General features: G+C 44.4%; 1 protein-coding gene across 3 annotated transcripts in view; it reads left to right on the top strand.

Moving 5' to 3' along the window:
- LOC126424944 (uncharacterized) overlaps positions 1 to 25,462 on the top strand; it is an 87,990-nt gene that overhangs the window by 56,052 nt on the left and 6,476 nt on the right. Inside the window, exons 6-9 of one of the 3 annotated variants that reach the window (XM_050087796.1) lie at positions 1,860 to 2,108; positions 17,016 to 17,182; positions 20,337 to 20,466; positions 25,345 to 25,455. In XM_050087796.1, coding sequence (XP_049943753.1) covers positions 1,860 to 2,108; positions 17,016 to 17,182; positions 20,337 to 20,466; positions 25,345 to 25,455 — 657 coding nt within the window. The remainder of the gene's footprint in view (positions 1 to 1,859; positions 2,109 to 17,015; positions 17,183 to 20,336; positions 20,467 to 25,344; positions 25,456 to 25,462) is intronic. The other 2 variants (XM_050087798.1, XM_050087797.1) reach the window with 2 other exon arrangements.

Below are 25,462 nucleotides of genomic sequence, written 5' to 3'. Positions count from 1 at the left end.
GTAGTCCATCAACAAAGGAGGTGGCTTACAAAACACTCGTTCGACCTCTACTTGAGTATTGCTCGTCATTGTGGGATCCGTACCAGGTCGGGTTGACGGAGGCAATAGAGAAGATCCAAAGAAGAGCGGCGCGTTTCGTCACAGCGTTATATGGTAAGCGTGATAGCGTTACGGAGATGTTTAGCAAACTCAAATGGCAGACTCTGCAAGAGAGACGCTCTGCATCGTGGTGTAGCTTGCTGTCCAAGTTTCGAGAGGGTGCGTTTCTGGATGAGGTATCGAATATATTGCATCCCCCTACTTATACCTCCCGAGGAGATCACGAATGTAAAATTAGAGAGATTCGAGCGCGCACGGAGGCTTTCAGACAGTCGTTCTTCCCGTGAACCATACGCGACTGGAAGAGGAAAGGGGGGTAATGACAGTGGCACGTAAAGTGCCCTCCGCCACACACCGTTGGGTGGCTTGCGGAGTATAAATGTAGATGTAGACAACATGCGTCAGCGCATTGGCAATGCATGTGCGAACATTACGGAAGGCGAACTACTCGCTGTTGAGAGGAATGTCGTCACACGTATTGCCAAATTGCATCAATTGCATTAATGTGGTATTTACAGATAATCACGCTGTAACAGCGTGCGATCTCAGAAATGATAAGTTCACAAAGGTACATGTATGTTGCGGGACTTCGAATTTCGCAGCGCTACACTCGGAACCTCAGATATAAATTATACCGTCGCAGCGGTAGGAGCGCTCGACGGCAGAGAAAATACTAAAATTGTAACTCTCTTTTTTTTCTATCCGTCGATTGTCTCTCGAAGCGGAAGCTTAATGCAGACGTGATCTGACGAAGACGAAAAAAACTTGTTAATATGTAGAGATATTGTGGAAGTTGTTATGACATTTGGAGGAGGGAAGCAACGTAAAATAAATTGCATTTAGTATCAAGACGGTTTTGTGATAGATTAGAAATTCCTGGACAATGAAACTTATTGCAAGATTTCGGAGCAGACTTTTCACGCAGAAATGAAGTAGGAGATTTTTGAAGACCTGGAAGCCGCACGAAAGAGGACATGTTAACATGGTAAAGTATGAACTCTTATCTACGCCATTTCCCCCTGTCAGTTACCTTTTGTTATTCTCTGTTCTTTTTCAATAATGTTTGTAGTGGAAATTGGTTTAACTTTTGCTGAAAAACGCCACAAGGCCCACCCCAATAATAGCTTCTCCGAATCATGAAGTCCGATAGCTTTTCTGTAATACGAAGTCCGATTTGCTTTTCATTCTTTCCCTTTTTCACGGTCATTTACGATTTTAAAACCCCCTTTTTAATCACCATTTCTTCCCACGTATTCAATCTTTTCTTATCTTTTCTTCACTTTTTTTTTTCATTAACCACTACATGTATCACATTGGAACAACTGAAATAAAATGTTGAAATGTACCTACGTTCTGCATTTTAATTTAGAAAAACCTACCTCTTACCAACTGTTCGTCTACAATTGTGAGCCATATGTTTGTGACTATTACAGCGCCATCTATCACAAAGCGGAAAAGGTGGTCCAACTAGAACACTCATATTTCTTTAAGTACTACACGAATATGTAATAAAGAAAAGGGGTTCCTATTTTTAAAAAACGCAGTTGATATCCGTTTTAGCTATGGCAGCGCCATTTGGCGGGCCAACCATAGCGCCATCTAGTTTCCCCCTTCGAGCTAGACGAGTTTCGTTCTATGCAGTTTTTTCGTTTGACGCTTGTTCCGTGAGATATTTGGCCCCGGTCACTGTCAGAGGACCACCCTGTCCACTTGTGTGCTTCGTCGCCGGCCTGCACACGTGCGCCTCCACGTGCGCGCAGGTGGCGGTGGTGGGCCGGACGGGCGCCGGCAAGTCTTCGCTGGGGGCGGCGCTGCTGCGGCTGGCTCCGCCCACCTCGGGCCGCGCCCTGCTGGGCGGCGTCGACGTCTGCGCTCTGCCGCTGGCCGCGCTGCGGCGCTGGGTCTGCCTGGTGCCGCAGCAGCCGGCGCTGTTCACGGGGACCCTGAGGAGCAACCTGGACCCCGCCGGGGAGGCGGGAGACGCCGCCGTCTGGCGGGCGTTGGAGCACGTGAGTAGCAGGCGTCCGGGAGGGACCGGGAGCCGTGGCCGCTGTCCACTACTCACCAGGCTGCTGACCTCTCCCGTGAGGGGCCGGGCTTTGCCTGTTACAAGCCAGGATAAACGGAGAGTAGAGGAGGAGTGCCACTATAGACATCGTCGCCCAGCTGCTATTACCCTTAAGGGGGGTAGGACGTCACACGGGCCGACTTGGACCAGGAGAGGCATCACAAGACATTTTAATTTCCACGCTGTATACTTTCACAAACAAAATTCATAAAACTTTGTCAGCATCACCAGGGAGGATTCAGGATTCACACACATTGCCGTGGAAGTTCGAAAACATAGCAAAATAAATTTTTTTTTTACGTGTGAAATTTCATCTTTTTTTCATTTCTAATGGCTGCATTTGTTGCTTTAGGTACACTTTTCTTCATAAATTAGAGAGATTCTTCGATGAATTTTGCACATCATACATACCATACTTACATCTACATCTACATGACTACTCTGCAATTCACATTTAAGTGCTTGGCAGAGGGTTCATCGAATCACAAACATACTATCTCTCTACCATACCACTCCCGAACAGCGCGTGGGAAAAACGAACACTTAAACCTTTCTGTTCGAGCTCTGATTTCTCTTATTTTATTTTGATGATCATTCCTATCTATGTAGGTTGGGCTCAACAAAATATTTTCGCATTCGGAACAGAAAGTTGGTGACTGAAATTTCGTAAATAGATCTCGCCGCAACGAAAAACGTCTTTGCTTTAATGACTTCCATCCCAACTCGCGTATCATATTTGCCACACTCTTTCCCCTATTACGTGATAATACAAAACGAGCTGCCCTTTTTTGCACCCTTTCGATGTCCTCCGTCAATCCCACATGGTAAGGATCCCACACCGCGCAGCAATATTCTAACAGAGGACGAACGAGTGTAGTGCAAGCTGTCTCTTTAGTGGACTTGTTGCATCTTCTAAGTGTCCTGCCAATGAAACGCAACCTTTGGCTCGCCTTCCCCACAATATTATCTATGTGGTCATTCCGACTGAAGTTGTTCGCAATGTTAACACCCAGGTACTTAGTTGAATTGACAGCCTTGAGAATTGTACTATTTTTCGAGTAATCGAATTCCAACGGATTTCTTTTGGAACTCATGTGGATCACCTCACACTTTTCGTTATTTAGCGTCAACTGCCACCTGCCACACCATACAGCAATCTTTTCTAAATCGTTTTGCAACTGATACTGGCCTTCAGATGATCTTACTAGACGGTAAATTACAGCATCATCTGCGAACAGCCTAAGAGAACTGCTCAGCTTGTCACCCAGGTCATTTATATAGATCAGGAACAGCAGACGTCCCAGGACGCTTCCCTGGGGAACACCTGATATCACTTCAGTTTTACTCGACGATTTGCCGTCTATTTCTACGAACTGCGACCTTCCTGACAGGAAATCACGAATCCAGTCGCACAACTGAGACGATACCCCATAGGCCCGCAGCTTGATTAGAAGTCGCTTGTGAGGAACGGTGTCAAAGGCTTTCCGGAAATCTAGAAATACGGAATCAACTTGAGATCCCCTATCGATAGCGGCCATTACTTCGTGCGAATAAAGAGCTAGCTGCGTTCCACAAGAACGATGTTTTCTGAAGCCATGCTGATTACGTATCAATAGATCGTTCCCTTCGAGGTGATAAACTGAGAATGGAGGAGGAGTGCCACTATAGACATCGTGGCCCAGATGCTATTACCCTTAAGGGGGGTAGGACGTCACACGGACCGACTTGGACCAGGAGAGGCATCACATGACATTTTAATATCCACTCTATACTATTACAAACAAAATTCATAAAACTTCGTCAGCATCACCACGAAGGATTCAGGATTCACACTCATTGCTGTGGAAGTTCGACAACATAGCAAAATAAATTTTTTTACGTGTGAAATTTCATCTTTTTTCACTTCTAATGGCTGCATTTGTTGCTTTAGGTACACTTTTCTTCATAAATTAGAGAGATTCTTCGATGAATTTTGCACATCATACATACCATATTTACAGGTGTGTGAAACTCTAGAATTTATTTAATTTATGAAAAAACGAATGAGATGTTATATTTTAAACTTTATGTTTAGAAAAAACGCAAATTTTATAGTTAATTACCTCAATTTTTACCACAGTTTTTAATAGATTTGGAAAATTCTAGAGTTTAATACACCTTTAAGTATGATTTGTATGCTGGGCAAAATTCATCGAAGAATCTCTCTTACTTATGAAGAAAAGTGTACCTACAGCAACAAATGCTGCTATTACTAAGTTACAAAAAATGATGAAATATCACATGTAAAAAAAAATTATTTTGCTATGTTTTCGAACTTCCACTGCTATGAGTGTGAATTCTGAATCCTTTCTGGTCATGCTAACAAAAGTTTATGAATTTATTTGTAATAGACAGTGGAAATTAAAATGTCCTGTGGTGCCTCTCCTGCTCCAAGTCGGCCCCTTTGACGCCCCCCCCCCCCCCTTAAGCGCCTCTTGCCACAGATACACTGAAGAATGCAGCAGTCTGTGGAGTGAAACTCACGAGGCAGTCACTACGGTAGTTTTGAGTCGCCCGTCTTCTGACTGGTTTGACGCAGCCCGCAAAGAATCCCTCTCCTCTGCTAACCTTTTAATCTCAGAGCAGACGGCCGGCGTGGCCGTGCGGTTCTAGGAGCTTCAGTCTGGAACCGCGTGGCCGCTACGGTCGCAGGTTAGAATCCTGCCTCGGGCATGGATGTGTGTGATGTCCTTAGGTTAGTTAGGTTTAAGGAGTTCTAAGTTCTAGGGGACTGATGGCCACAGATGTTAAGTCCCACAGTGCTCAGAGCCATTTGAACCATTTTTGAATCTCAGAGGGGCACTTGCAACCTGCATCATCAATTATTTGCGGGATCTATTCGAATCTTTATCTTCCTCTAAACTTTTTACGCTCTACAGCTCCCTTTAGTAGCGTGGAAGCTATTCTGTGATATCTTAACAGATGCCCTACTAATCTGTCCCTTCTTCTTGTCAGTGTTTTCCATTTATCCCGTGCCTTGCTGATTGTGTGGCGAACTTCTTCATTCCTTAACTTATCAGTCCATCTAACTTTTAGCCTGCTTCAGTAGCACCACATCTCAAATGCTTCGATTCTCTTCTTTCCCAGTTTTCTCACAGTCGATATATCTCTACCATACAGCGCTGAGCTCCAAACGTACATCCTCATAAATTTCTTCCTCACTTTATTTCCTACGCTTGATGTCAGAAATGCCCTCATTTCCTGTGCTAGTCTGCTTTTTCTGTTCTCCTTGCTTACGTTGCCGTGTTGTATTTTTCTTCCGTAGAATTCCTTCACTTTGTCCACTCCGTGATGACCAATTCCGATTTTTTGTTTATCGCTGTTCTCATTCCTGCAATTTCTCATTACTTTCGTCTAATGATTAGAATGTTTATTCCATTCAACACATTCTGTGATTATTCTTCACCGAGGATAGCAATGCCATAAGGAATCTTACTACTCATATCCTTTATCCTTGAATTTTAATTCCACTCTTAAACTTCTCTTTTATTTTCGTCATCGTTTCTTCGACGTATATATTGAACAGCATGGGCGAGAGATTACATCCCTGTCTTACACCCTTTTTGATCCGAGCACTTCTTTCTTGGTCTTCCACTCCTACTGTTCCCTCTTTGTTCTTGTACATATTGTATATTATCCATCTATCCCTATAGCATACCACGTTCTCAGAAATTCGGACATTTTGCACCATTTACATTGTCGTACGCTTTTTCCAGGTCGACAAATCCTACGAACGTGTTTTGATTTGTCTCCAGTCTTGCTTCCATTGTCAACTGCAAAGGCAGAATTGCTTTTCTGCATGTTCTGAACGTCAGTGGTGTCAGTGGAATATACATTCTTGATGAATAGCGATTCAAAATGTTTCAAATGGCTCTGAGCACTATGGGACTTAACATTCTGTGGTCATCAGTCCCCTAGAACTTAGAACTAATTAAACCTAACTAACCTAAGGACATCACACACATCCATGCCCGAGGCAGGATTCGAACCTGCGACCGTAGCAGTCTCGCGGTTCCGGACTGCAGCGCCTAGAGCCGCGAGACCACCGCGGCCGGCCAATAGCGATTCATGGCACCTTGTTATTGTATCGGTCCTGTGATACGTGAGTCAATGACTGGAACTACTTACGGTTTTTGGTTTATAGTAGGACCTGAGTATGACGCAAATGTGGCGTCTGAATAATAATTTCTTTGGAAATACAGGTCGTTTGTTCCATTTCCATTATTTATATTGTCAGCAGTTATCCCAAATTCAGAAGAACGATAAATTTTCATAAGCTGAATATATAGAGGGCCTAAATAACAAAAACAAAACTGAAAGGAAGAGAAAATACACGGAGGTTGAGACATATGATAGTGCGACATGATTTTGTCGGAGCACTGTAAAACTTAAAATCCAAACAAGACTCCTGAAGTGAAGAAAGATATTGATATGCTTGGGAGAGTCAGCAACACAAAGCTATTGCACGTGGTTTGTAACATAAAGGAGACAGGCAACATATCTTCAGATCTAAAGAAAAACGTAATCATTTCTATTGTAAGAAAAGCAGATCATGACAGGTGGATATATTACCGAACCATCAATTTCGCAAGTCACGTTTACAAAATACTGGTGAAATTTATTTTCAAAACTGACCTCAGAGAAACTCAGTTTGGGTTCCGGAAAAATTTGACACACACGAGGCAATACTAATCGTTCGACTTAGAAGATAGTTTAAAGAGAGACAAACCTACTTTTATAGCATTAGTAGGTTTAGAGAAAGCTTTTCACAATATTGTCTAGAATTCACTGTTTGAAATTCTGAAGGTAGCAGGGAGCGGGAGCAGAATGTTAGGTACAACTTTTACACAAACCAGACTGCAGTTGTAAGAGTTGAGGGAAATGAAAGGGCAGCAGAAGCTGAGAAGAGAGTGAGACAGGGTTGCCGCCTATCCACGATGGCATTTAATCCGTACATTGAGCAAGCAGTAAAGGAAGTCAAGGATGTATTCAGGTGACCCTGAGACAAGAGGATTAGGAACTGAGACACTAAAACTAGTCGATCAATTTTGTCATCTCGACAAAAGAATATCTGATGATAACTGAAGTAGAAGGGCTGTTCTGAAAATGAGAAATAAGAATATAAATTTAAACGTTAAAACTTCATTTCTGAAGTTATGCTCTTTAAAGAGGCGTCACGTCGAAGACGAAAAATTCTGAGAAAAATAAATAAATAGAAACTCTGGAAATGAATTCTGAAAATTAGAAAGTTAAATAGAGTAACTAATGAAAAGGTTTTGATTCGAATTTGGAATAAAGGAAATTTATGGTACAACGCAAATTAAAGAAGGAATTGGTTGATTGGACGCATCCTGAGAGACCAGGGATTAATTATTGGCAACAGAGGGAAGTGGTGGAGGCGTAGAAGTTGTAGAGGAAGACCAACAGCTGATTACATTAAGCAGGCTCAAATGGATGCAAGTTACAGTACTTAACCCGACATGAAGAGGTTTTCGTAGGATAGAGTAGCGCTGAAACCACATTTTAGCAGTCTTTGGACGGAATAAAGGAACATCATCAACAATGGCCATCAACATATCAAAAATATCGGCATTTCCAAAGCACAGCAATAATCACAAATTAATATAATTGTTGGAAACAGTGAAAATGTACCAAATGGTGGACGAGAATGTGAAAACACCAACAAAGAGAGAGCCAGTACAGCTTGGCCGTTGATCATACCGCCGTGTCTTTCCCTTTGCATTGTCTGCCTCACGAGAAGCATCGACTAGAGTCTCCCCACCTCCCCATGTCCCCCAACCTATCTCTTCCTCAGCCTGCTCTTGACTTGGCCCATTTTTATTCCTTCCTTCAACGATTCCTCGTTGCGGCCAGTTTGTTCCAAATAGTGGTTGATCATTTCAAGTTGGATTCTTTCCTCTACTATTGTTCGAAGTGCTTCACTATTCCTTATTCTCTGAGTCCACTTCTCTTCGAACACCTCACTCCACAATGATGAACCATAATTTTTGCCGTCAACAAATCTTGCACTTTTTCGAAATCTCTTCTGTGCATACTGTAATTCTTATTTCCTCAACACAACTTTTTCTACCAACATACTTTCTCGGCAGCTAACCCATTGTAATTGTTCCACGGTCTTTCATTCCAACAATGTTTTTTCAGAACCTTCATATTTTTTATTTCTCATCACTTTGTTCTTTCCAACGTTTATCCTCATCATGTACTACTTACCCACTTTTGGGAACTACCAGAATCATAAATTGTAGTTCCTCGTCTGCAACAGCCAACACTGCTAAATTATTTAGTTCTTTATTATACACACACCAAATAAAGGTTTTACATCACCACTGTTCCCAGAACTCCTGAAGATAGACGTTGACTGTGAATATTGTATCACAGACACAGTACCGTTGACTCTTCAGAAACAACTATGCATGATCAGCGCCTATTAGACGGAGGTGGTCTGACAGCCGATCAGTTCCAGTCATTCCACCAGGAAGGAGGAACACGGCTCGTGTTGCTCGTAGTTCAATCATGCCCAGACGGTCAATACCGCGGATCGATCGCGTCTGCGTTGTTACTTTGTGCAAGGAAGGGCTCTCATCAAGGGAAGTGTCCAAGCACCCGGGAGTGAACCAAAGCGATGTTGTTCGGACATGGAGGAGACCAAGAGAGGTAGGAGTTGTCGATGACATGCCTCGTTCAGGACACCCAAGGACTACTATTGCAGTGGATGACCGCCACTTACGCATTATGGCTCGGAGGAACCCAGACAGCAACGCCACCATGTTGAAAATGCTTTTTGTGCAGCTACAGGACGTCGTGTTACGACTCAAACTGTGTGCAATAGGCTGCATGATGCACAACTTCACTCCCGAAGTCCATGGCGAGGTCCATCTTTGCAACCACGACACCGTGCAGCATGGTACAGATGGGTTCAACACCATGCCGAATGGACCGCTCAGGATTGGCATCACGTTCTCTTTACCAATGAGTATCGCATATGCCTTCAACCAGACAATCGTCGGAGATGTGTTTGGAGGCAACCCGGTCAGGCTGAACGCCTTAGACACACTGTCCAGCGAGTGCAGCAAGGTGGAGGTTCCCTGCTGTTTTAGGGCAGCATTATGTGGGCCGACGTACGCCGCTGGTGGTCATGGAAGGTGCCGTAACGGCTGTACGATACGTGAATGGCATCCTCCGACCGACAGTGCCAACCACATCGGCAGCATATTAGTGAGGCATTCGCCCCCATCGTGCACATCTTCTGAATCACTTCCTTCATGATAACGACATCGCTCGAGTAGAGTGGCCAGCATATTGTCCAGACATGAACGCTGCCGAACATGCCTGGGATAGATTGAAAAGGGCTGTTTATGGACGACGTGACCCACAAACCACTCTGAGGGATCTACGCCGAATAGCCGTTGAGTAGTGGGACAATCTGGGCCAACAGTGTCTTGTTGAAATTGTGGATAAGATGCCACAACGAATACAGGTATGCATCAATGCAAGAGTTCGTGCTACTTGGTATTAGAGGTACCGGCGTGTACAGCAATCTGGACAACCACGTCTGAAGGTCTCGCTGTATGGTAGTATACAACATGCAATGTGTGGTTTTCATTACCAAAAAAAGGGGCGGAAATGAAGTTTATGTTTTCTCTACTCCAATTTTTTGTACACGTTCCGGAACTCTCGGAACCGAGGTGATGCAAAACTTTTTTTGATGTCTGTATTTATCATTTTTGCACCTCGTGTAATGCCTCATGCTATTCAAAGCTTTTTCTAATGCTTTGAATGTCGGTATCACAGCATAAATATTGGAAAGCGCTGGTGGCAAACAACATCCTTGTCTAATAACTCTTCAGGTATCATTTACAACCACACTGATGGAAAAAAACCGTAATACCAAAAAATAATTGACCTAGAGCAATGAAATTTCGAGAATACATTTGTATAGGAAATATATTGAAGTGGTTAACATTGCAAGATCAGAGGCTAATGTAAGCACGAAATATGCCATCGGAAATGTGAAATACTGGTACATTAATAAACGGTGTAACCTGCCAGAATGTTGAATGTTACCAAGAAAATGTGCATGCATGTGTTGCGTGACATGCCAGCTTCTGAGATGGACTTCCTTGACTGCTGCATTTGGTGGGTCAACAGACAAGGAGGGGGAGAATGAGATTTTCACTCTGCAGCGGAGTGTGCGCTGATATGAAACTTCCTGGCAGATTAAAACTGTGTGCCCGACTGAGACTCGAACTCGGGACCTTTGCCTTTCGCGGGCAAGTGCTCTACCATCTGAGCACTCCTGGAAGAAAGGATATTGCGGAGACATGGCTTAGCCACAGCCTGGGGGATGTTTCCAGAATGAGATTTTCACTCTGCAGCGGAGTGTGCGCTGATATGAAACTTCCTTGTCTCCGCAGTATCCTTTCTTTCAGGAGTGCTATTTCTGCAAGGTTCTCAGAAGAGCTTCTGTAAAGTTTGGAAGGTAGGAGACGAGATACTGGCAGAAGTAAAGCTGTGAGTACCGGGCGTGAGTCGTGCTTCGGTAGCTCAGATGGTAGAGCACTTGCCCGCGAAAGGCAAAGGACCCGAGTTCGAGCCTCGGTCGGGCACACAGTTTTAATCTGCCAGGAAGTTTCAAGGAGGGGGAGATTAGTATTTAACGTCCCGCCATTACAGACGGAGCACAAGCTCGGATCAGGGAGGGATTGAGAAGGAAATTGGCCATGCTCTACCAATGGAACCATCCCAGCATTTGCCTGAAGCGATTTAGGGAATTCATGGAAAACCTAAATCAGGATGGTATGATGCGGGTTTGAACCGTCGTCATCCAAATGCGAATCCAGTGTGCTAATCATTGCGCCACTTCACTCGGTCCAGTCAATACAGGGGCGGTTAATGCTGGTTGTGGATGACGCTGCAGCTATCGTCCGACAGTGTCCCATATGTACTCGTTTGGGGACAGATCTGGTGATCGAGCAGGGAATCGCACATGTCGACATTGTACAAAGCTTGGGCAACATGCTGAACTCTATAGAGCATATTGGGTTCAAAAAGCTGCATTTGGGCGAGGGTTATCCTCCTGGGAAACACCCCCCGGAAAGCTGTTCATGAAGGGCAGCACAGCAGTTAGAATCAGCAAACTGGCGTACAAAGCAGCAGTCAGTGTGCGTGGTATAAACACGAGGGAGCTCCTGCTGACATAAGTTCAGACCGTACCTCCAGGTGCAGGTCCAGTGTGTGTACTAAGCAGACAGGCTGGCTGCAGGCCCTAAACTGGACACCTCCTAACCAGCACTCGGCTATCGCTGGCACCGAGGCAGAGCAGACCAGCTTTCATCAGAAAACACGACAGACTTCCACCCACCCCTCGAATGAGTTCTCGCTTGACTCCACTCAAGTCGCAAATGACGGTGGTTTGGGGTCAGTGGAATGCACACTACAGGGCTCTGGCTCGGAGCTGTCTTTAAAGTAACCGATTTGCAACAGTTCGTTGTGTCGCTGTTGTTCCAATTGCTGCTCAGATAGCTGGAGCAGCTGCAGTACGACGCACCAGAGCCATACGCCGAACGCGGTGGTCTTATCTCTCAGTAGTGCCACGTGGCCGTCCGGGCCCCGATCTTATTGCGACCGTACATTCTCGTGATCACCGCTGCCCATATTAATGCTACGTCTTTCTGCAGTATCTCAGAAGGAACATCTAGCTTCTCGTAGCCCTATTACACGACCTTGCTCAAACTGAGTGAGTTGTTGATTGAGGCGCCCGCTAAAACCGCTGGGCAGTACAGGTAATTAGGATAGTGGGAAGGGCCAATTAAGGTTTGGGTCAGTTTCAACTTGTAATTGTAATTTATTGTAATTTAATAACACATTTACAACAAAAGCGGCACATAACCGAACATTTACCAAACGCAACTCTTTCACGGCTGAAGGCCACCAAATAAGAAATCTTAAAAATCAACAAGATAAAAATGCAGTTGAAATAACAAATAAAATAATTTAAAAAAAAAAACATATACCATAGCGAGGTGGAAAGCTCCAAGGCAAAGTAGATAGAGCAAACAAACGCAAGGTGCATTACAAATGGTTGGAGGCCACAATTAAATGTCCAAATTTTAAAAGATATTACCATAATCTTTTAAAGGCAGACGGCCGCAATGTTTAAGCTTGAAAGATAATTTTAAGAATAAAGTTGCAAGGCTGAAAGCCCACAATCAATTTTCCAAAATTTTATGAAAATATAACCATAAGCCTTAAAATTTAAATAGCTGGAAACAGATAATTAAACACCGATGGGAAAGACAATAAAGACAACGGCACTCAGAAGCCCCCAGGGACGTCGGTCTGCGCTCGTTCACTTAGGTGAGACAGCTGGTGAGCCCAACTACACTTGATCCGTCGGAATCCAACCAGGAGACAGCCACGGACCGACCTACACAACGACTTGCTAGCCATCAATCATTACATGAGAACGCAACCACAAAAGGTTACGTGATGATCCACAATGATCTATATATTAGCTGTCAGAATTACACACCAAGCTGGACAGCGACAACAGGTGAGGAAAGGACGCTGCCTGAAATTACGTTAGTGGCCAGGGCAGGTAACCGGAACACTAACAGCCACAAGGCAGAAAATTCCGCTGGTACACTTGAATTTGAAACACGGTAATATAGTTAACTTCACCCAAAAGAACACCGCCTGAATTTACGTCAGTGCCCCGGGGCAGGTAACCAGGACACTAACGGCCACAAGGCAGAAAATTCCGCTGGTGCACTCGAATTTTAGTCAACCAATATAGTTACTTGCCACCGCATGGTGGCTAAATTTCGGCAGTAGAAACACTCGTCATTGCTCACAGGGAAACCTCCCCAACAGCGAACCACCGAAACGAACCACCCCAACATGAATGGACGTGGCTTGGGTATTTGATAATGTTACTTAAAATCCGTCTTGATTGCAAATTTTTTTTTATTCATATGACCGGTTTCGGTTCATTCAGAACCATCTTCACATCTGATATTTCAGTTATAGGATTACTCCTGTAAATTTACAGGATTACTCCTGTAAATGAAATATCAGATCTGAAGATGGTTCTGAATGAACCGAAACCGGTCATATGAATAAAAAAAAAATTTGCAATCAAGACGGATTTTAAGTAACATTATAAAATCACTTATTGCCGTTATCCCGTAAGACATTATGTCTGTTTTTGTAAAATTTGGATATTTGAAACCACTACTCAACTTTGACGTCCTGGGTCGGTGAACCACGAAGCTCGTAGCGATCGGACAGCTCCACACACGCTCCGACACTGCGCAGGGACCGCCAGCGGATCCAGCCGCCTGCACCGCGCGGAGATAACTTCCCTGGTCCGCAGCAACCGACCGACTCCCCTCACAATGTCGACAACATCTAAAATCGTCGTCATTGGAAATAACGCCAAGTACACACACGAACTGACAAACACTTGCACGAAGACCTGAATAACACACAACAGTAACTAAGCACGCACGAAGACAAATCGGGAGTCAAATGGTTCAAATGGCTCTGAGCACTATGCGACTTAACTTCTGAGGTCATCAGTCGCCTAGAACTTAGAACTACTTAAAGCTAACTAACCTAAGGACATCACACACATCCATGCCCGAGGCAGGATTCGAACCTGCGACGTAGCGGTCACGCGGTTCCAGACTGAAGCGCCTTTAACCGCACGGCCACACCGGCCGGCAAATCGGGAGTCGATGCACACACACACACACACACACACACACACACACACACACAGTCGACTCCTGAACGATCGGCGAGCCAAAGCGCGTCGTCCGGTAGGAGGACCGACCGACGATCCACCAAGACCGTGGCCCGGCTCAAGTGATGCGTGGCGGCAATGGTCGGGCGAGCCGTGTGGACGCAGACCTCACAGCTCCAACCCGACTGCACTACTGCCGCATTGCAACTCCTCGACTGGCAGGTCCGGACTGCGCTCCAGACGCGTTCCAACTGACTGGCAGACCCGAACTCGAGACCCGAACTGCCTACGACAGACAACGACCGGGAAGTAACAGCAGTCGAGCAAAGATACTACGAGAGGGCATACATCGATCGATACGCGCTGCTAGCGCCGGTCACGGTCAGGCAAAGCAGCAAATCAGTGGCAGTTTTTTTTTTTTTTGGTCATCAGTCTACTGACTTGTTTGATGCGACCCGCCACGAATTCCTTTCCTGTGCTAACCTCTTCATCTCAGAGTAGCACTTGCAACCTACGTCCTCAATTATTTGCTTGACGTATTCCAATCTCTGTCTTCCTCTACAGTTTTTGCCCTCTACAGCTCCCTCTAGTACCACGGAAGTCATTCCCTCATGTCTTAGCAGATGTCCTATCATCCTGTCCCTTCTGCTTATCAGTGTTTTCCACATATTCCTTTCCTCTCCGATTCTGCGTAGAACCTCCTCATTCCTTACCTTATCAGTCCACCTAATTTTCAACATTCGTCTATAGCACCACATCTCAAATGCTTCGATTCTCTTCTGTTCCGGTTTTCCCACAGTCCATGTTTCATTACCATACAATGCTCTACTCCAGACGTACATCCGCAGAAATTTCTTCCTCAAATTAAGGCCGGTATTTGATATTAGTAGACTTCTCTTGGCCAGAAATGCCTTTTTTGCCATAGCGAGTCTGCTTTTGATGTCCTCCTTGGTTATTTTACTGCCAAGGTAGCAGAATTCCTTCATTGACTTCGTGATCAACAATCCTGATGTTAAATTTCTCAGTGTTCTCATTTCTACAACTTCTCATTACCTTCGTCTTTCTCCGATTTACTCTCAAACCATACTGTGTACTCATTAGACTGTTCATTCCGTTCAGCAGATCATTTAATTCTTCTTCACTTTCACTCAGGATAGCAATGTCATCAGCGAATCGTATCATTGATATCCTTTCACCTTGTATTTTAATTCCACTCCTGAACCTTTCTTTTATTTCCATCATTGCTTCCTCGATGTACAGATCTAAGAGTACGGGCGAAAGGCTACAGCCTTGTCTTACACCCTTCTTAATACGAGCACTTCGTTCTTGATCGTCCACTCTTATTATTCCCTCTTGGTTGTTGTGCATATTGTATATGACCCGTCTCTCGCTATAACTTACCCCTCCTTCTTCAGAATCTCGAACATTGCACCATTTTATATTGTCGAACGCTTTTTCCAGGTCTACAAATCCTATGAACGCGTCTTGATTTTTCTTTAGCCTTGCTTCCATTACTAGCCGTAACGTCAGAATTGCCTCTCTCGTCCCTTTACTTTTCCTAAAGCCAAACTGATCGTCACCTAGCGCATTCTCAATTTTCTTTTCCATTCTTCTGTATTCTTGTAATCAGCTTCGATGCATGAGCTGTTAAGCTGATTGTGCGATAATTCTCGCACTTGTCAGCTCTTGCCGTCTTCGGAATTGTGTGGATGATGCTTTTCCGAAAGTCTGATGGTATGTCGCCAGACTCATATATTCTACGCACCAACGCGAATAGTCGTTTTGTTGCCACTTCCCCCAATGATTTTAGAAATTCTGATGGAATGTTATCTATCCCTTCTGCCTTATTTCACCGTAAGTCCTCGAAAGCTCTTTTAAATTCCGATTCTAATACTGGATCCCCTATCTCTTCTAAATCGACTCCTGTTTCTTCTTCTATCACATCAGACAAATCTTCACTCTCATAGAGGCTTTCAATCTATTCTTTCCACCTATCTGCTCTCTCCTCTGCATTTAACAGTGGAATTCCCGTTGCACTCTTAATGTTACCACCGTTGCTTTTAATGTCACCAAAGGTTGTTTTGACTTTCCTGTATGCTGAGTCTGTCCTTCCGACAATCATATCTTTTTGGATGTCTTCACATTTTTCCTGCAGCCATTTCGTCTTAGCTTCCCTGCACTTCCTATTTATTTCATTCCTCAGCGACTTGTATTTCTGTATTCCTGATTTTCCCGGAACATGTTTGTACTTCCTCCTTTCATCAATCAACTGAAGTATATCTTCTGTTACCCATGGTTTCTTCGCAGCTACCTTTTTTGTACGTATGTTTTCCTTCCCAACTTTTGTGATGGCCCTTTTTAGAGATGTCCATTCCTCTTCAACTGTACTGCCTACTGCGTTATTCCTTATTGCTGTATCTACAGCGCTAGAGAACTTCAAACGTATCTCGTCATTCCTTAGTACTTCCGTACCCCTCTTCTTTGCGTATTGATTCTTCCTGACTAATGTCAGGAACTTCAGCCTACTCTTCATCACTAGTAATTTAAATTAACGTTGTGAGGTGGAAGTACGTTAAAAACAGGGTGTAAGAAACATGATGGCGGGAACACGAGCCACGCACGGCGCGTTGACAATGGCGCCTTTGTCGCCCTACAGGCATTCTTGGCTAACATCAACGCACCACGTCCAATCTGAAAGGTGGTTGACTATCACGACCGTTACCGCGTGTATTTACAGCAAACCTGATTTGTATCCTCGTGGTGTCGCTGCCACCGCCACTCTTAGGGGACTGGCGTAAAATTTCAACAGACATCATCTTTCAGATGTAGAAACACGCCCAACAGCTTTCGCGGCTATTGCACAACTTCTTCCTGGTGTTGCGATTTTTTTCCGTCAGTGTATTTCCCCACCACCAGTCACAGGACAAAAGACAATCAGTTTTCTCATCAGTGCAGTGGTGTCAGTGTCGTATGGACACATTCCTGTGACAGACATTACAGTTTGCAGGGTCACCGAGTTTGCAGCAGCTGGTATGCTTGTAGGTGGAGCTCAGCGGTCTGGTCGCTGGGACCGGTCTGGAGACTCCAGTGGGCGCTGGAGGCAGCGGCTGGAGCGCTGGACAGCGGCAGCTCATCTGCCTGGCCAGGGCGGCCCTGAGGAACGCCAAGGTGCTGATCATGGACGAGGCGACCGCCAACATCGACCACGAGTGAGTACAGTGCCCGGCTGTGCCCTAAGCTGTCCTCAGACGAGGGAAGGGCAGAAACCTGCTTGTGATGTCGGGGAATCGACGCTGTTTCATATTCGGCATAGCTGAAGGTTATATCAGTACCTAACACAACCTGTCACGCTATTTACGGTTTATTACTTTTATAACAGAGTACAATAAAACATTCTTGCATCACAAGATATTTCTTTCGTTTTGTGGCCGGTTTAGATCTGTATGATCCTCATCAGACATACCTTTCATTCCAAACTAGTTCATAAGACAGAAAAACTTGTAAGCGAGATGGGCGCCGTCAAAAGATGCAATAAGATAACAAAACTAACAGTATTCTCAGTCATCCTGCAATATAGGTCAGTAGTGTTTATAATAGTTTTATTATGCTCTTACATCTGTTGACGGTACCTGTCTCGGTTTTAAATTTTTTGAAATTACAATGAAATGGATACCCTTAGCTGCATCAGACGTTGATATAAGTCAACGGGGACAGTTGAAAATGTATGCTCCGACCGGGAGTCGAACCCGGGATCTCCTGCTTACATGGCAGACTGTCCATCTGAGCCACCGAGAACACAGAGGATAGTGCGACTGCAGGGACTTATCTCTGGCACGCCTCCCGTGAGACCCACATTCGTAACTTATTGTCCCGCACCATATTCCTAGTGCCCCTGCCCATCATATTCATTACTCGCTGCTTTACCGCCGATTCTGTGTCCTCGGTGGCTCAGATGAATAGAGCGTCTGCCATGTAAGCAGGAGATCCCGGGTTCGAGTCCCGGTCGGGACGCACATTCTCAACTGTCCCCGTGGACTTATATCAACGCCTTATGCAGCTAAGGGTATTCATTTCAATGTAATTTCACTCTAACGATCTGCATGGTCACATGTCCGAAAGAACAGATACCATATACATATATATTTAAGTTTTTTGTTTCGTTTTATGCAGCCAGCAGGAATGATCAACATTCACAGATTTGATCGGAACGATCAATCGAAGCAAAAACGTCTAGGAAACATGGGCTCTAATGTGCTTTAAGAGCTATGAAAAATTGTTCACTAGAAGAGAGGAGTTTCACAGTATCGAAGATGAGCAAGTGTGCATAGCTCTTAAGAACTGTATTTTAGAGCCAATGGAATTATCGTTTATGTCATGTCCCTGATTACGGACCATTTCTCCTGGGAATGACAAACGTGCCTGATGATAAAGATCGAAACCGATTGTAAAACAAAAGAAAATGGTTTGCGATCGAAGATTTATAACAGTTTTTAGCTGAGTACCTGGCTTTGCTCAGGTATGTATTCACTCCACTTCTATTAGCACAGTTCCTCCTTCCACCTCTCTTTGCTCGTCCCCTCCGCCCTCTATGTCCACATCCTTCTGTCCTCTCTCTCTGTTCACCTCTTCCAGCCCCATTGTCTCTCTGTCGGTCTCTCTCTGTCCATCTGATACCCCTCCATCACTCTTTCCATGTGCTCCTTCCCAGTCTCTCTGCCCATATGCTCCTGCCCCCTCTGCCTACCCACTCCTTCCAGCGCTGTTCATCTGCTCCTTCCCCCTCCGTCCAACTCCTCCACCCCCTCCTCTGAATTAATCTCGTCCTGCCCCTCTATCTCCTCCTCTACTTCCTTTATCTCTTCCTCCACCGCTCTCTTTTCATATCCTGTTCTTTCCTTCCTCTGTCCACCTCCTCCCCTTCCCTTTCTATGTTCATGCCAGTTCCCCTCTCTGTGTCCATCTATTCCTCGCTCATATCTATGTTCGTATCCTCCTTTCTATCCATTTCTACCTCCACGATTGTCTCTGGACATTATGACCCCCTCCTCTATAGGACGTTGCCGGTTCTTGCCCTCACAGTATTTCTTCCAACTGAGTAAGTAATATGAGTACCAAGTTTGACCGAAACTGTGCCAGTGGTTTAAGTGTAGATGTGGTACATACATACATATGTACATCCATTTTTATAATATATATATTGTATGGCATACGAAGTGTTTTGAGCCATTGATGTTCATCTTCAGGAATCAAGCAATTCGCTGCAATACTACCTACGTTACTGAGGCAGCTGCCGAGGAAAGTGTCGTTAGTTCATAGTCCAGTGGCGAGGCTGTTTATTAGTTCGACGTCATCTGGGTACTGCAGGTTTTACCTCCGGCTGATGTGATATCAGAGCACCTGTCTCAGTTTCGTTGCACATTTTCATGATGATGTTAAATCGCATTTCAGTCTTTAGCACATTATACACGAGATTTATTCAATAACATGAACACAAGACAACTGCCACATATGTAGCGACGTTTTCTGCGAGTGTAGTGTGCTAACATATCAGTTCAAATATATAGTGAGATGTTATCTATGAGTGTAATGTGCTACGTACAGACTCACCTATCACACAGTGAAGAAACAAACGCGACTTAAAAATAATGTAAAGTGTGAAATGGAAAGAATGCGCGTGTTTCACCATCAGTATCCTAAAAACAATTTGATTGTCATCTAATAGGTCCTCAGAACAAACTTAAATAAGTGTAATTACCGCTAAAAGGGGTCGTTTACAAAACTCCTTATCCATCAGTTACTGAGTATCGCCCGTCGGTGTGGGACCCTTAAGAAGTTTATGTAGTCAAAGTGCGAGAGTTGCAGAATTGCGCAGCAGACGCGATACAAGGAAGACATTTTTCGACCAGGACAATTTTCCTAAATTCCTAGAAAAACAGCCCTCCATTAACACATCTCGCACAACAACCGCGATCAGAGAAATCAGGTCTCATGTAGAGAGGTAACAAGAGTTTTCTCTTCTTCCCGCGTACCATACGTGAATGAAAGAGCAAGAGTCGTGAATGACACTGGTACAATGTCATGCACCCTCCGCCACCTACCGGATGGTGGCTTTTGGAGTACAGACGCAGATGTTCACAGACAAAAGTCGTGACGGTGGAAACAAAAGTGCGAATCAATAGACGGGTCCTGTATCGGACGGCAGTCATCCGTGCATACAGGCCCTACTCCACCACTGCGGAGTATGCGGAATGAACTACAGTACGGTGTAGCTGCAGCGTAATTTTGTTGATACCTCACGGTGATTCCTACTGTATGAGTGGAACCAGATGTAGCCTGGCGCCAGTGAACTGTTTTCTGTTTCAGGACGGATTTGATAATCCAGAGGACGTGGCGGAAGCTCTTCGCCAGATGCACCGTCATCATCATCGCCCACAGAATCCACACCGTCATGGACTGCGACAAGGTGCTCGTCATGAATAATGGAAAGGTTGAGGTAAGTGGCTGTTGCGTTCTTCTATACAGGGTAATTTATATCGCTAGGTGACTCTAAAGGGCGACGAGCTTTTTATTCAACTTCAACTGCATATCCCCTCCTTCCGCTTTTACTTCGACATTTGTTTCACTTCCAACAAGGTTCACCGATGGTGAGCAATTGCCTATTCACGATTTTGTAATTAACGTCATTTTTATTATGTGGTTAAATGCCTTTCCTACCACAAAAAAAATGGTTCAAATGGCTCTGAGCACTATGGGACTCAACTGCTGTGGTCATTAGTCCCCTAGAACTTAAGGTACGTTTACACTGGGATACATGTATCGCGACATGTATGAGCGACATGTCAATTTGACATGTCGCGATACATCACCTCATACAAAAATTCACGGAACTTGTATGCGGACCCTCGAGCTCATACATGTCGCGTATACATTTTGTATATCGCTTTTTGGCCATATACGCGACATGTATGAGCGACATTTGAACTCGCGCATGCGCAGTACTATCATTTCCTGTCGTCTTGTCACCTGCCGCTTATTTTGACGATTAGCGCATGCGTAGTACCAGGCTCTTTGGCGGCTGTTTGAGTTTTGGAGGTGCCGACTATCGTTTCGACGTTAATGTATCTGCATAGAACATCAAAGAGTGCCATATGCAACATTATTCTTCGTGTTTGCGAGGCCATTGTGCAAGTTTTATTCCAAGAAGTGAAGGTAAAAGTTTTATATATATCGGAGTATGTAATACAGTCTATAATTTTTTCATGCATCTGGCACTTATATCAATTTTTTGCTATTATTCCGGCGGCCTCGCGTGATAATGTTGACAACGGATGCCGACAATCGTGTGTGAGACGTTGGCATTAGCAATCGCGCGACAATGCAAATGTTTTGCAATGAAATCTTCGTTTCAAGAGGAATCCCCAGTGGCCAAAAAACGGAGTGTTACTGCCAACTGATACTCTGGTGGAATCGCTTCCGAAAGTTTGTGTTTGTTTTGGACACAAGAGGAGCCACAAGTGATAACAAACCGTGGAAATCCTCCATACTCATCCTAACATAATTTCTAAAATAAGCGCCATCCTTTAGCGTTAATTCGCGAGAAATTCTCTCTGCCACCATCTACGCTTCCTCCGCCTTTTCTTCCCATCATCTTCCAAAAGAGCAAGTGTACCAGCACATAAAAATGTGAAATCTTCCAAATCGTCGTCGAAAGCTATCGCACAGTGATACATATCAACCAGTGTAAACGCACGCTCATACATGTATGAGGTTGATACTTGTCAACTCATACAAGTCGCGATACATGTCGCAAAGTCGCATATACATGTATCTCATACATGTGCCGATACAAATGGCAGTGTAAACGCACCTTTAGAACTACTTAAACCTAACTAACCTAAGGACATCACACACACCCATGCCCGAGGCAGGATTCGAACCTGCGACCGTAGCAGCAGCGCGGCTCCGGACTGGAGCGCCTAGAACCGCACGGCCACCTCGGCCGGCTTTCCTACCACACAAACGTCACTTACACTAACCGAGAAGAGCAGTGTGTGCCATCAGACTGCGTATTTGTGTTGTGTGCTTCTTACTGTATATTCATATTTATGTTTTATGTCTGTGTATTTGTCCTGTGTCTTTTTTATTTCGTATTTGTATTTTATGTATTTGTAATACAGTTACAACACTAAGAAAAAATGGTTCGAATGGCTCTGAGCACTATGGGACTTAACATATATGGTCATCAGTCCCCTAGAACTTTAAACCTAACTAACCTAAGGACATCACACAACACCCAGAAAATCCCTGACCCCGTCGCGAATCGAACCCGGGAACCCGGGCGCGGGAACGCTACCGCGTGACCACGAGCTACGGACGACAACACTAAGAGAGGACAGTCATGTACACCATACAGCTTGGTGTAGTTGTGTTTTTTATTCATTATTCTGTACTTATTTTCATACTGTGTACCACAAACGTCACTTACACTGAGGGGGAAATGGATACGCATTATTTGTCTTAGAAAATTCATATTTTGTATTCACATTCAGAATATTTTATCAGAAGTGTCAGTTATATTAAGGGAGATCAGTCTTGTGCATTATCCATCTTTGTGTATTCTTATTTTGTATTTTTTGTGAATTTTCTTATTGTGTGCCATGAACATTACTTACACTAACAAGGGACATTGATCGCATTGGTAGTCTTTGTGTATTTCCATAATGTTATGAATCGTACTTTTATTTTGTGTGTTTGTACCACAAACGTCAGTTATACTCAATCATGTGTGCGCTACTTATCTATGTGTATTCGCATTGTACACTTCTTATTGATCTTTTGTATTCATATTCTCTACCACAGAGGTCAGTTACACTAAGTGTAATGTACCTCTGTATATACATATTGTATATTTTGTGTTATATACCAACATTCATAATTAAACTACGTTTATAAACACAAGTGCCAGAAGATAATTTTTAAAGCACAGCACTTTCACTAACAGGAAATATATTTACGTTTCTACACTGAGCATGTCCAGTGCTATCTCGATGAATAATGTAACACGTGTGTAGAAGAACGTTGACCACTGAGGAAGCTTTACTACGAAGCGTAAAGCTTTTGGTCTTAAGATTTTCATTACTGTCGCAAGAGACAGCATTAACCTACATAACTTGTTCAGTCCTTCATTTGTGGGTCCGTAGTTGCTTTACTACAGGGATTTGAAATCCGTCATTGTAGGTACTGAAAAGTGCGGATTTCTTTCAGAATAAGCGTTTCGATTTATTGCTTTAAAACATCTTCAGTGATAGGGAATGAAACATAATTGCGACTAAGTTTCGCATCTACATCTAAAAACAGTTAGTTACAAAATGTGTTGTATGAGTTTTACATACAGCAACTTTGTCTGACTTACGATTACATCTCCAAGAGTAGTCTGCATGCACATTTTCGAGCTATTCAAGCAGTTGGCACTGATATTTTTACCCTAATTTCACGTTTGCTAGCAGCACTCCACATTTCCTGAGGTGATATACGAAAAATATTTCACCGCTAGTATTTACAGTAGTTTGCGTTCTCCCAGAGACCTGTGATAAGTTAATTCGGATGTTTAAGAATACCCGCATACAGCATTAATGGCACTTTTCCTGTATCAGTTATGCCGATAAAATATCTAGGAGGGACACTAAGAAACGCCGCGAAATGGAACTGGTAAGGTCAGTTGTAGGAAAGGCGAGCGGTCGACTTCGGTTTATTGCCAAAATTCTAGGGTAGCGCACCTTATGAACACGTGAACCAGAACTCCACCGACAAGCTTTCAGAGGCAACAAAACGTATCTAGAAAATAAGGGCTCTAAAAGCGTATTTTAGGAACCATGGAAGTGATTGCATTATTCTACTGTGACACTAATGGTGATTTCACGCAATGAAAGGGAGAATGTAAAGATTGAAGGACTCATTTATTTAACAGTTGAATATTGAACAACGCTTTCCTTGCCATTGCCAGTCTACATTTTATATCCTCTCTACTTCGACCATCATCAGTTATTTCGTCCCCAAATAGCAAAACTCCTTTACTACTTTAAGTGTCTCATTCCCTACTCTAATTCCCTCAGTATCACCCGACTTAATTCGACTACATTCCATTATCATCGTTTTAGTTTTGTTGATGTTCATCTTATATCCTCCTTTCAAGACACTGTCTATTCCGTTCAACTGCTCTTCCAAGTCCTTTGCTGTCTCTGACCGAATTACAATGTCATCGGCGAACCTCAAAGTTTTTATTTCTTCTCCATGGATTTTAACACCTACTCCGAACTTTTCTTTTGTTTCCCTTATTGCTTGCTCGATATACAGATTGAATAACATCGGAGAAAGGCTACAACCCTGTCTCACTCCCTTTCCCAACCACTGCTTTCCTGTCATACCCCCGACTCTTATAACTGCCATCTGCTTTCTGTACAAATTGTAAATAGCCTTTCGCTCCAATTTTTTCCAATACACCATATTATTTCGCACTTTTCTTGCTACAAAACCTTAATTTCAACATTACCTCCGTTGAAATCGACGGCCCTACGCTACCCTGCTGGAAGTACATGTATGCCTGCACGGTACCACAGTATCGGTCGACGCCGGAGCCAACGTCTCGCTGCGGCAGTAACTTCCCCATCACCCACGTAATGCATCCCTCGGACTGCAGTCTTTATTGTTCCAAACAGATTGTCCTTCGGCGCTCCTTACGACCTTCTGTCAGACGGCGAAGAACACGGTGTTCACACACCTCTGAGCACCCCACCTGGTGGAAGAGTCTGTCAGCACTACGAACAGAGAATTCCAGTTGCGCAGCCAGGTGTCTGACTGTGATCGATCCATCACCTCGAATGAGAGCGTCTGCGCGTTCCAATACGTCAGGAGTCACAGACGTGCGCCGCCGACCAGCACGCGGGAGCTCGCACAGGTTTGCGACGATGACACACGCCACGCCCAACGACTCACCGTGCCTTTGTTCACTGGCAGGTCTCCGTAGACTTCCCGCAAGCGCTCTGGTTGTCCGCCAAAAGAAACCCAGTGACGAGTCTCTGTTCGGAACACACCTCAGTTAGAGACGCCACTTTGAACGCTACCCATAGCGCTGCCACCGACTGGAACTTCTCGAAAGTATAGGGGCTACAGCGGGAATATCGCACCGTGTCCCACTCTGCACTTCTTCTACCGAAACTGGCCGAGGAAAAAAAAATACGTCGCTTTACTTACTGAACGGCTCTCGTAACATTAATTTGCTGCTGTAATCGATGCTCGTTTCAGAGCCCTCCAGTAGGCTTGTGGGTGTCTGACGTCAGTGTGTGAGCCTGTCCACGTGTTGTGATGTTCGCAGCAATTCGGCCACCCGTACCAGCTGCTGAGGGAGCCCGGCGGCGCTCTGCACCGGCTGGCAGCGGAGGCCGGCGAAGACGTCCTCCAGAGTTTCCTGGAGCGCGCGAGGCAGGTGAGCG

The sequence above is a fragment of the Schistocerca serialis genome, chromosome 10, assembly GCF_023864345.2.
Source record: "Schistocerca serialis cubense isolate TAMUIC-IGC-003099 chromosome 10, iqSchSeri2.2, whole genome shotgun sequence".
NCBI lineage: Eukaryota > Metazoa > Arthropoda > Insecta > Orthoptera > Acrididae > Schistocerca > Schistocerca serialis.
This window is presented reverse-complemented; position numbering and strand designations above follow the sequence as displayed.